General features: G+C 30.3%; 1 protein-coding gene across 1 annotated transcript in view; it reads left to right on the top strand.

Moving 5' to 3' along the window:
* Window positions 1-4,532: 4,532 nt before the first annotated feature.
* Window positions 4,533-14,026, top strand: part of LOC108759997 (ATP-binding cassette sub-family G member 4-like) — a 25,257-nt gene continuing 15,763 nt past the window's right edge. Inside the window, exons 1-3 of the mRNA XM_018505756.1 lie at window positions 4,533-4,828; window positions 11,210-11,520; window positions 13,275-13,448. Coding sequence (XP_018361258.1) covers window positions 4,663-4,828; window positions 11,210-11,520; window positions 13,275-13,448 — 651 coding nt within the window. The 5' untranslated portion in view covers window positions 4,533-4,662. The remainder of the gene's footprint in view (window positions 4,829-11,209; window positions 11,521-13,274; window positions 13,449-14,026) is intronic.

The raw sequence follows: 14,026 nt of genomic DNA, 5'->3' as shown, positions 1-14,026 counted from the left end.
TTCGTGACACAAATGGTCTGTTTTCTATTCCTGCACTAGACTGTTCTAGAACTCTCTTTCTCGCTTTAAACAAATATCAAACGTATATCTATCTCACTTTAAGTTCCAAAAGTGTATACTAGTTCAGCCACAGAAAACAGACCTAAGGTTGGCGAGTCTAGTGGCAACGATTGAAAATGAATTCTATGCATAAAACATAAAAACGTTGCCTCAGTATGTGATTTAAAAAATAAAAATTGAATGACAAATAAAACAAATAATCCACTCATGAACTATATAATGAAGACAGACCAAGAACTCGACGGAATAAAATGTCTTCGTTACATAGTTCATGTGTGAAATTATTGTAAGTACGGCTTTTTGACTTATTGTCTATGCTTTCGATAATATGTAAGTTTGTATTGGTTGACATTCTCGTTTTTTCAGTTATTGTTTTCGAGCGTTTATTTCAGTTTAACTTATTTGATTGGTCACTTTCTCGTTTAACCATTAGAAGTTATTCTATTTTGTATGGTTCAGAGATATACTAAAGATGGCTCGAAACGTCTGACTTATCGTAATATGAAATACATTTTTTTTATCGCACGAATAAAAACTCTCATTAGTCCTCTATTTGTTTTTTAATATAAATATCTGTACTCTAAAATCTGTATTACAATTATTTAATGATTAATTTATAGCGTATTTTTCGTACACAAAATTCCCTGTATAACATTGGCAACTAAAAATTATTTGTCTCTTCATAAACAAGACAATTGCATAGTCAATTTAACTTAACTATTTGATGCACGTGTACGGACCAATGTTATTTCCGGTGCATAAGAAATCATGACATACCTTTTCAAACTTGCACTAGGTAATTATGCACATATGTATTATATGCCACGTAATGAATACGTACATACGTATATTGAAAATAAATACAGATGCTAGAATGAATAAAAGAATTAAATCGGTATAGGAAGATGAAGTATTCCTTTGTCATTTCCCTTTTTTATTTTTTATTTAAAAATAGTTTTATTTTTGTTAATATAAATTAGACAAAGTACAAAAAATCTGAAAAGTTATAAAGTTATAAATTTTGTAACACAATTGTATCTATAACATACTCGTACATATTGCGTAACCATTAATATATATTGTGTAATCAAATGCGGCTTTTATTTCCTTTTTATATACTCCATCATTTTATATACTCCATCATTTTCTTTCACAAAAAATATGATAAAGAACTATTTCTTTCTTCTAAAAAAACAATGTTATTTTGTCCTCGATAGCAAGTAAAGTTAGCAAAAAAATATTGAAAAATATATAAATGTAGCGGTTAAATTAATTTATGCTATTAATAAAATTTAAATTTTTATAAAATTTAAGATTAAAATACACAGATTTACTTGAACAAAAATAATAAAAACTTCTACGGACGTTATCTTCAGGTTGTGATATAATTTGGACATTTCTAATGTATGGGTAACGTGATTTGATATTACAACAGAATAAGTATAACATCTGTAATTATATTAACTAATCTTTTATATAATTTCATTTTAACACAAATACGTTTTGCAAAAAAACGTGTTATGTTATCCAAATTTAAATATTAATTATTATCATATGAAAAATACAATAATAAAATAATAATAAAATTTTTCAATTTACAACAAGTTAGTAATTAGAATTCAGATTAAATCGTGTAAATATTTTTATTAATTTAAAATATTTTTAATACGTGTTTTTAAAATTTTTAGTACCATAAATTTTTATTTAGTAACATAAATCATTGACAAGCATTTAAATTCTAGAACGAATCATTTTTATATCATCATTACATATACGGGGTATTAAAAAATCATGTCTCAGTCTATTTTTTGTTGCTGCACTAAATTTTCTATCTTGCTTTCGCCAAACTTCAAATGTACATTTATTTTATTTTAAATTCGAGTGTATGTTCACTCATAAAAAATAGAATGCACGCGCCCCTTGTAAAACAATTGTTGTACAATTACTTTAAAAAGATAAAATCTCAGTGATATCATTGTATTCCTATTCTTTTTATTTTAACCCAAAGATAACTTTAATTTTCCGAAAAAATAATTATATCACAAAATTACACAAATTAAAATAAAGTGTGTAAAATAAAGTATCCTATTTGACTTATACTGTTTTTTTTTATCAATCTAAATAATACGTATTCTCGAATTTCTACTCCAGAATAATTCTATTTCAACTTAATGGTATTATTTCTTTGTATAATAAAAGAAAAATTTGTAACATATAGAAAATTCTAATGAGAGAAAGTGCTAGTATATGTAAAAGAAGTTTTAACATTTTTATGAATCAGCGATATTGGAAAAACATTGCACGAACAGGAGCTATTATTACCTCTTTTGCGGCGAAGAGGTTTCACTCAATCGATATATAGACTATAGCAAAAGATACTTTATGTGCTATCGTTTGTGGAATTGAAGTCCGTGACGCTTGTAATAGCTCCGTTTTTGCTTCTGCTATAGCGTCTACATGGCAGCTGAAAGTAATGGCCGCAGTACAGATTCTTGCATAATGCATAGTGCATAAGGGAATCATCCAATTAAAATTCTTCTTTTCCGTGAAATGGGAGGAAAGGAAATAATTTGATTGGTTGATTCGCTTATGTACTATGCGTTATGCGTATGCAAGAGTCTGTACTGCGGCCATAAGGCCGCAGCACAGACTCTTGCATAACGTACAATGCATAGTGCATAAAGGAATCAACCAATCAAAATTCTTCTTTTTCATGGAATGGGAGGAAAGGAAAGATTCTGATTAGTTGATTCGCTTATGCGCTATGCATTATGCGTTATGCAAGAGTCTGTGCTACGGCCTATAACTTTTCCAATAATGCAAGAACGACGAATAAGCTCTTGCTCATGCGCTGTATTCAAAGCTGCTGAGTTCATAAATATCAGAGCTGCTTTTTTATAGCTGGGGGGGGGGGGCCTACCTTCTATTATTAAAACTAGTACTTTGTAGCTGTGTTCCCGATCTACGCCAACACTGAAAACCTTTACGTAACCATAGATTTTCAGTACTGGCAATATATATCAGAATACCCTGTATATTTCGTGTGGGTGAGTTAGGAACACTTTCACCATCGTCGATTTACTTAACCAGTCTAGTAACTGTAATGAAATATAAAGAGATAGAACTATTTCTATCTCTTTCTATTTCATTACAGTTACTAAGCTGGTTAAGTTAACTGAGCTTGGTAAAAGTGGCTCTTACTCGTTTACATTATTGGTTGTTTTTCAATATCTCATACATATAAATTTAAACAGATAACACTTCAGTTTTGGCAACCTGCGAGTGACTCTACATTAAGCGTTCGCGAAATATAATATTGTTCAAGAAGTTTACTGATGAAGATTCAAAAGAGAATCAAAACGTACAAATTTTCAAGATTTTGAATAAAGATGAGGTCATCACATCGGATGGATTAACAAAATTACTTGTGTAAGATTTATTGCGCACCTCCGTTCGCGCTGAATCTCATTAATCATGAGTTTGATTGTTTTTTGTTTATTTGATGAGAGAGAGTCTTTGTTCAACACATATCTATTTTTTATACCCTGTATATTTGTTATAGCAGTTCAGCGTGTAGTTTTTTTATATTCAATATTTTTGAATATTGAGTTGAAAATACAACATATTACTTAGGTCAGAATAAAATTATTCTTAAATGGGAATTTGTAAATACATATCACACACACACTTAGGCTCGGTTAGGTAGTACAACGTGTATAAATTTTATTTTAATTAGTGCAATTTTGTGATATTATTTTTTTAAGAAGAATTAAAGTTATATATTTGGATTGGATTAGGAAGAATGAGAATACAAAGAAATGTATCATTCGAGATTTATTTTTTAAAAGTAGCTGCAGTTACTTTTTAAGAAACTTATACTTAGTACCTTTATTACTTTTTTTTAAAATAATTTTGTAATAATCTTTTTTTATTAAGAGAAACTTAAATTAGTACTAAACCTGATTAAAACTTATGTTGTTGTACTAAAAATACCATCATATTTTTTATGACTTGAGTAATTTTTTACTTTTTTTTATATTTTTTCTATCCATTTTAATTTTGAAAAAATTACATCATATAGATTACATAGTATGAAGATGTAAGATAAAAAAAATATTTGGATATAATGTGTTGAAACAGTATTTTATTAGATATTTATAAATTTATGTTTTGAAAAAGTTACAATTTCACTTTTCTCTCTTTGACTAAAAAGAATTAATTTATTACATGGCTTATACATTAAACAGCTGTAAAATCACTTTGTGTTTGATTGATAATAAGGCTTTACACAGATAATAATTAGAGATAGATTTCTAGGATGATATTTTTTTTCTTTCCCCTTCCCTTAAATTTATGCTCGCGGTGGGAGCCGGTTTCGTTAACTCCTCTCGCTAGGTACGTCTCTGCTTACGCTTATAATCAGCAGCACGAAGTATGAGATCAGTCATAGAATCGGAGTTCAATACACAATCCGTCGTATATACAACTGATAAAATACTTAATGATTATTATATCATACACTTGTGCTATCCTGTACTATAAATGTCAGCTCTTTAATTAATGAATTGACGACGAAGCTAATTTCATAAAGTGTCTAGCAAAATGGTGAAAACAAACGATAAAAATAACGTTGCAAAAATAGTGGATAATGATTTCAAGATCCATATGGAAGAATCGGAAAAGTTGCTGGAATCTGAAAAATCGCGGAACTCGCAAATGTGCATCGAATTCAACGATCTTTGTTATTCAGTTCGTCGCAACCGTAAAGGCAAGTTCATTTGTCATCTCTATAAAAGTCGAAATTTTTTTTGCATTCTCGGTACCCTGACAAATTTTTTTTTGCAATCAGAATAATAACATGTTGTTCACGTATATATCGTCATATATCGTCGATGTATGTATATTGTCACGGTACATGTTGTAAACATATATTACTGTCACGTTTTGCGTGCCAAAAGCTTCCGTTGATAACTCACGTACGTACATTCACTTAGATATTATAAATGTTAGTGTCTCACAGACTTCTATATAGAAGTGTCTCAGAAAATATTGCAGATATGCTTCGCGACTTTTAAATGTTTCATTTTTCATTTAAAATATTTTTGAGAAATACCTCTGAAAAATTTTGGTGCTACACTACACAGAGTTTAAAAACATAGAGAATGGACTGCGCGATCCGTGTGTCAAGATAGTCAATAGGGATGAGAGAGAGGGATCGTGGCAGACGGCCATTTCTATCTCTTTCCATTCAATAGTGTAATGGGAGAGAGAATGAGAGGGGGATTGGCCGTCTCCCATGGGCCTCTCTCTCATTATTGTCGACCACATTTGATACATTACTTAGATACGGATCGCGCAGTCTATTCTCTATGTCTTTGACAGACTTCTATATAGAATATAGACGGAAGTTCTTGGCATGCAAAACGTTTTGCCAAGAGCTTCCGTCGATAACTCACGTATGTACATTCACTTAGATATGATAAATGTTAGTGTCTCACAGACTTCTATATAGAACTGTCTCAGCAAATATTGCAGATATGCTTCGCGACTTTTAAATGTTTCATTTTTTATTTAAAATATTTCATTAAAAATATTTTAAATGAAAAATGAAACATTTAAAAGTCGCGAAGCATATCTGCAATATTTTCTGAGACAGTTCTGCAAAATGTCCGCGATTCTTGCAGTTAAAACCTTATAGAAAAATTGTTAAAAAGTCATTTAAAAAACCTATAACCTTTTTGAAATATTACTAAAAAGTCATTGAAGTTGCTAAAACTGTTTTGAAATACGTCAGAAATGTGGCTGAAAATTTATTAAAATAACTTTGAAATCTCAGGAATATAAGTTTCATCGTGGAATCCGATTTTGGGACCTCGCTTTCAAAGTATCATCTTAGTAGAAGACAAATAAAAAATCTCATCATGCCATATCTTTTATTTTAATCTTTATAGGATTTTACTTGTGAGAAATAAGAACTCATGTCTATCTAGTGGCGCACGGAAAAAAAACATATATAAAAACTAACCCAACAAATCTGTCAACAATCGTTAGGACTGGTTTAAGGGGGGGGGGTCTAAGGGGGCTGTAGCCCCGGACCCAATCTTTTTGGGGGGGGCCTCTTAGGGGCCCCTAGTCTTGGCTTAAAATTATATTTCATTGAAAGTAAATAATAATCGAATTCAAATAAATCATTTTTGTTTTCCAAAAAAAATTTTAATTTTCCATTGCTCGTACAATAAAACACAATATTCAGTAAAAATGATACTCGTTTTTGTTTTTTTTTTAATCTGGAAACGTACATTTTTGGTGCACATTTTGATGCATTAGTTTACGTGACAGTTTAGTTCAATTAGTATAACTAAATCATTTTATTCTTTAACAATGGCTGCGTTCAGCAGAAAAAGCAGCGTTGCAACCGTTGTAAAATTCTTCAATATGATTGGTCTTGCTCCTAGTTCCTCACTGGATCTAAATGTATGAACCAATCATTTACAAGAATTTTATAACAGTTGCAAAACTGTTTTTTCTGTTGAACGCAGTCATTGTGTGAATAACAAGGATAAATACAGATTCACTAACTGCTGCGTAATGGAATGCATTATATATATAAATATATTATAATATATATATATAATAGCAGAGTTCCTAGAATTTGTTTACTTCTCATGACACCGGGCACCACAATGACTGAAAGTAGACTAATCATTATTAGCATTATTAGCAATAGAGAGCGAACTGATGAAAAATCTTGATTTTACTGATCTAATTAATGAACTTGCGCACAATAAATCAAGAAAAAAATTTGTATGTATGGAAGTGCCACTAAAGTTATAATAAAACGTGAATGATCTTTATGTGTGTTTCTTTTGCAGTATTGACAACTGTTTGCATCTTATAAGCATAGACAGCAAAAGTCATTTACGAACAATCATACTCGTTCAACAGAAAATGGAAAACATTTTTCTATATTGCTTATATATCAAAATTGGATGGAAAACAGGTCTTTTTTTAGTAACAGAAATATTGTCAGACTATTTTTCAGAGAAAAGGGAGGCCCCGTTTGAATTTCAACTCCCGGGCCAAAAATTTCTTAAGCCGGCCCTAATAATCATAATATACGGACAATTAGTTTTCTATGTTACAGTAGCAAAGCTGACAGCTGAATAACATTAGCGATTTGTTAAACCATCAAATCTTCTTAGTAATTAATGTTGATTTCACGCAGTAGGCTATAGCTTTTTTTTTGCTGTACCACCCAATCTAATTTTTTTCATGCGGTGCTGCGTATACTATTGCTTATGGAGATTTTACTCTATACTTATATTCGTTTCCAATCACTTATATCTCCAATTCTTTTTCTTTATCTGAGACAGTTTAATTCTCAACTACATGTTTCGTTTTAAAATCTTAATTTACATATCTGATTATCCTCACGGCGTTTTTTGATTGGTTCTGCAATTATTATAAATCTCGATAGAAAATTTCTAGTAAGGTCAAGGTCATAGGAGAGTGCTCTTCTATACTAGACATTTACCAGAGAAAAACGTTAACTTTAAGAAAAAAATACGTTATATCGATTTATTCCAAAAAGTATAATTATTTGCACAACTGAAGTGGGGCATTTTTATACATACTCGGAAAATTATATCAAATGCAGATTTCACATGCATGTTCATACACCCCTCTATCTTTTGTAAAATTACTTTTTAATGTAACAGAAATAATAATAGTAATGTGAAAATATAAAAAATAATTAAAGCGATAATTTTCGCATTGTGTGTGTGTGTTTGTTTAAAAAAAACAAGTTTGGAAAAATGTAAAAAAAATTGTTCATACATAATTATATATAATTTTATATACAAATTATACATAAGTAATTTTTTTACATTTTTTCAAACTTGATTTTTTCTAAAACAAATAGTGCGAAAGTTATCTTTTTAATTACTTTTAATGTTCACATTACTATTATTATTTCTATTACACTAAAAAGTAATTTTACAAAAGAAAGAAGGATGTATGAACATGTATAAACATATTTCATATATACATAGTAAAAAATTTGTGTATTTGTGTTGGAAACACAATTGGTCCATGTTCTTGTTAACAGTTTGTGTTGAATTTTTTAACATATTCAAGTGTTAATTTAACAAAATGTGATTATGTTATTTAAAGATTATTTGTGAAATTAGTATTCAATGTTTTTGAGTGTCAAAATAACATAATTTATGAGTAAGTGAACAAGTAACATAAAAATAAGGGTGTACTTCCGAACAGGTCAACCCCCCGATTTTTTTCTCGATTGATATATTACTGTATTTTGATGCCCTAATTACGAATATGATCATGAAAATTACCGACAAGATCATTTTCTAGGTCAAATATTTAAAAAACGATTTTTATTTATACTACTGTATTTTTGTGTGCTGATTACAAATATAATCATGGAAATTGCCGACAAGGTCATTTTTACGGTTAAATATCTCATTCCCATTCCCCCTGCTTAAGGGGCGCGCGACTTCCATAATTGTACTGTTGCACGTGGGTTTCGACTTTCCACGCGAAGCGACTCTCATCGCCCCCCCCCCCCCCCCCCCCCCCCTTCCCTTACTTAAGGGGCGCACGATTTTCTACACAAAAAGTACGAAAAAATGTGACAAAAATCGTTTTTTTAAATATTTGACCTTGAAAATGATCTTGTCGATAATTTTCATATTCGTAATTAGGGCATCAAAATACAATTGGTAGTATACCAATCTAGAAAAAAATCGGAGGGTTCACCTATTCGGAAATACATCCTAAAAATAATGTGTTTTAAAACATAAATTCTAATAGCGTTTTCACTGGGAAAACTGGTGCAATACTGATACATACTGAATGTAATTTTGTGTTGTTCCATTGCGAAAACCAGTTCAGTGTTTAATGTCCCAATTCAGTGTTTAACATTCCACTGACAAAACTGGTGCAAAAAACTTGCACTGAGTTGAACTTTTGTTCCATTGTCTTTGAAGTCAGTGGAAATCAGTGCAAATTGAAATTGAGGTTGTGTCCGTACTAAGGTATGGTATTGTGTGTTATGATATGATATTACATTATTGTAATTAATGTCATAATGACATTGGGTTAGTTTCAATGTTTCTAATAATAGCTACGCAATGACATTTTGACGTTTAAAACTCTTGAAATGTAAAAATTTAATTTAAAAAATGTTTCAAATAAATAAATGAATCAAAATATTGTAAAATAAGTAACTGGCATTTACACATCACTAGATAAAATAAACAATTTAAGTTTGAACATAGTTATATATATTATATTTTTAGGGGTGTTATAAAATGGATGTTAATAAAATGAATGTCTTATGATATGTTCCATTGAACCGCACTAAACCCGCATTATTACTACACTAATGCAATTTTAATTTAAACCTAGCACGGCGCTAGTGCTGCACCAGTTTTCCCAGTGGAAAATGATGTAACACAAATGAATAAAATTCGTGCTAATTTAACATACCATAAAAGTTAATTTTCTGACAAAAAATACCCATGTAGCAAGGTGTCATCTATATTTAACGTCATTAATTAGTCATTCTTATGACGAATGTGATGTTTAAAATGACGTCCAAACATCGTAAAAATGACGTGGATTTGTCACAGGTACATAACGTCATAAGTCGATGTCAAAAATACGTTATTTTTTCGTGTTATTGACGGTAGCAAAGTGTCGTTCATTTGGCCTCATTAATTAGTTATTCTTATGACGAATCTATACGGTTCCTGAGACGTAGTGAAAATTACAAAAATGAACAAATTTGCTAGGTGTTGAAGTTATAAATATTCTAGTGAACCATAATAAACTCCTTGACGACTAAACGTCGTAAAAATGATGTGAATTCTTATATTTTTTATCACTCACACAATGTCATAAACTGACATCAAAAATATATCATTACCCATACAGCACAGAAAGATTGCAGGAACATTGAAGAATAATTTCACTGAAATATTGCAATATTGCATGGTGGTTGCGAAACGTTGCTGAATCATTGCTGCAAAATTCCAACAATGTTAAGATGTTCGCTTTTTGTAATATTGCAATGAAACGTTCCAGCAATATTGCAATGTAATATATTTGGATAAATTTTTTACGAAGTCTAAAATGAAAACTATTTTTTGTACATATATCTCACTAATTTCAATTTTTCTACTAATCGCATTTCTAGTGGTATGTACTTTTCAAAAGCAATTTTTTACAATAAAACCATAAAATATTTCAATAACTGTAGTATTAATTCTGAAGGATAAATTTATTCCCAAGGATAAATCATGTATGTGTGTACCCCGAGCAAATACTATCAACCACATTATCAAATATTATCCATATTAACATAATAATATATAGTTGGTTGATAATCATGTATTAATTTAATTGCAGTGATTCTTTTCAATTCGAAGTCAATCCGAATTAATTGAAATCGATTAAAAAATGACGATATGAAATTTACTAATAAAGTTCAGACGCTGATTTATTCCTGCGTGCACATTAGGCATAAATACATCATCGATCACATAATTAATATTTCGATAAATCGTTTTCAGCAGCTTAATTACTTATCGTCTCATTCAATAATGGTTCATTGTATTCAAACTCGATTATACAGGCCAGTCAAACTAGCCAGAAACTAGCTAGTAACTAGAATTCCTGGCCAATTTCTGACTAATTTTTGGTTTGTTTTTTACTTGGGTATGTTAAATTGCTGACATTGTGCAGCCAGAACTAATTGTCTGAAATCAAAAAATCAAATTAATTTCTGATTAATAATGTTGAATGTATACGATAAACCTAACAAAATTATAAAAAATCGCGATTTGTTAAAATTACTCCTTTATAAAAAAAAAAACATCCTTTTTTGACCATTATTTTTCCCATTAAATTGCCAAAAACTATTGTTTTTAAAAATTTATTATTTTTTTAGGTTTAGGGTATGAAGAAAATAGTTGTAATTAACGTGTAAAAAGCGGCGATCTGTGCATTAAGCCGTATTCTCTCTATAATGTCAGCAAATTTGAAAAAACACGTTTCAAAAAGCAGTAAATGTATAATATATATTATACATTTATTGCTTTAAAAACATAAATTCTACTATTTTTAGAGACTGAAAAAACAATCTTACATAATGTAACGGGATATTTCGAACGGAGGAAAGTCACGGTGATAATCGGTCCTTCCGGTGCGGGAAAGACCACTCTGCTGAAAATCATATCGGGCAAACGCCTGACCGATATTAAGGGCACGATTACCATAAACGGTGTTGAACGAAATAAAGGGACTTTCCGGAAACAAGTGTGCTACGTACCGCAACAATTGGCTCTATTACCGTTCCTCACAACTAAAGAAACTCTTTATATAGCGGCTCGATTGAAACTTGACGTTAATCAGAACAATGAAGCGATTTGTTCAGTTGTAAGTAAAACATAAATAAGGAAGAAAATTTTCAAACGTGTTCGTATACATAGAGAACAAGATGTCATTATGATCTTGTAGGTACTCTCTAAATCTGAATCAGTGGACAATCACTGATATCAATGCCAAGTATGCCACTGGTAATCAGTGAATTAAATGTGAGATCCTTGACCTAGCTAATCTTTATTATGTGATCTAACTAACCTACTTATTTTAGTGCTTAAATTCAATGAATATGGTATTGGAAAATTGAAATTAAATTTTTCCTCAAATAAGTTAATCAAATTATTAAAATAAAAATTGAATAATAAGAAATTATAATTCTAATCTCTATTTCTTTCTGGATTTCCTCTATAATCCTAAAATATTTTTTTCGCTCCCTTCTATGACATCATCTGCTTGTCACATAACTTTGAAACCTGCACATTTCTGTTTCTCCTTACCGCGAGTGGAAAAGAATCTTCTTTCTCTATAGTTATTTAGAATTAATTAATAATATGATAACTGTTCAGTAGTACGACGTAGTACAATAAGTGTTCGATAGCTATAACATTCAATAATAGTTTATAATAGTTTGATAATTAGAAATGCTCAACTGTTTGTATTACATTACATTACTAAAAATATTATTATAATTAGTTGCTAAATTAAAATCATTGCTAAGTCATATCATTAAAAAATCGTAAAACAAATACTATATTTATTTAATAAAATTGTGAGCAAGAAGAAAAGAGAACGTGGGAGAGAATATAACGAGAAGAAGAGAGAGCGCGAATACTATGATAAGTATAGGACCACAATGGATAGGAGAGAGAGCACGAATACTATGGCGAGTATAGGACTACAACGGGTGGGACATATATCGTTATGCGCACTATTTGACAACGTCGTAATACATCTCGATCTTTAAATTTTATATCATTATGCGTACTATTTGGCATCGTCGCAATGTATCAAAATTACATTCATGATGTCATCGCGAAATATGTCGTATTAATATGTCGAATGTACTTAAAAAATCTTTTATTACACTAACAAAGCTGTCGTATATCGGCGCTTGCATTTTTTATCTCTTGCTAGTATCTCAACTTTTAGTTATATAATGCTCAAACATTCTTCCTTTTTTGAACTTCACTGATTATCAGTGCCAAGTATGCCACTGGGTAATTAGTGACTATCCACTGATTCAGATTTAGAGAGTATAGTAGCATCTCTTATAATATCTCCGCTATGAATATTAAATGATTTTTTTGCATGGAAACATTTATTCAGTAGTTTATTAATTACACCATGATAAAAATTATAAATGCTAAGCATTATTTACTAGCATATTAGCATATGTGATATTACCACCCAAACAGAACTCAACAAATTATACGTTAAAATGACATTGAAATGAATCGGAAATAATTAAAAAATGACTTTTAATGATCATTTTGGAATCATTTTGACATCATAATGACTTGTATTCTGCTTGGACATATTTCTCTTACACTTAAGCTTATTCAAAAGAAATTTGAAGATGACAGGGCAATAAGAATCGGGCGCGGTTTATTATTTAATTTTGTTAGAACCTCCTTGATAATATTTTGAGTCGCGAATTTTGGACATCCTTTATACTAGTAAAAATAGTATGTATATACATACATATTATTTCTCATAGTATTTACAGTATTTAGCTTAATTTACCATATATATGGCGAGCAAAAGATTGATTCATTACACATCAGATATTATTTATTTATTTTTATCAGGTAAACGATATAGTGGAAACTCTCAGTTTATCAAATTGTCTGGACACATTAGCGAACAAATTAAGTGGTGGCGAACGGAAGAGACTCTCTATCGGCGTGGAAATAATTGCTAAACCATCTATTCTATTATTAGACGAACCAACAAGCGGTCTCGATAGTGCGGCCTCTTATCAGGTATATACATGGATTACTAAATGCAGCTATATATTATTAACAATCGTTTTAAAAGCATTGTATAATATTAATTATATAATATTAGGGATATATTGGATATCCTGGAAGTATACGATATCCTAAGACGAAAAGAGGTCTTATTCGGCCTCTTTTTACTCTTCCGCTGAATAGCCGCATATTATTAGTATCCGGTAATATATCCGGTTGAAATTTTATGTTGAAAGTTTGTGTCATTAATGCTGAATTCTATTCTTTTCACCTTAACTTTTTATATAGTTCATCTTTCTCTTTTTCTTTTTACGTCGGCGAGATAAAGTAAATTATTAATAAAACCATAAAATATATATTACAGGCGATAGGAGTCGACGCTAGTTATCGGTTAGCGCAATTTTATCTTAATACTAAATGTATAAACCTTAACTTTGAACGTTTCCACTCATGGTTTGAGTCTTCATCAGCAATCTTTCACCCTAACGTAACAATTGGAGTATTGCATGACAAAATGATATCTCCAACGTTTTTCCTCTCAAATATTGAACCGTTTACTGCTGTGAGGCAAGTCAACATACTCAATAAGT

The sequence above is a fragment of the Trachymyrmex cornetzi genome, unplaced genomic scaffold (assembly GCF_001594075.2).
Source record: "Trachymyrmex cornetzi isolate Tcor2-1 unplaced genomic scaffold, Tcor1.1 scaffold210, whole genome shotgun sequence".
Classification (NCBI taxonomy): Eukaryota; Metazoa; Arthropoda; class Insecta; order Hymenoptera; family Formicidae; genus Trachymyrmex; species Trachymyrmex cornetzi.
Note: the sequence above shows the minus strand (reverse complement) of the source record. Positions and strands in the feature narration are given on the sequence as shown.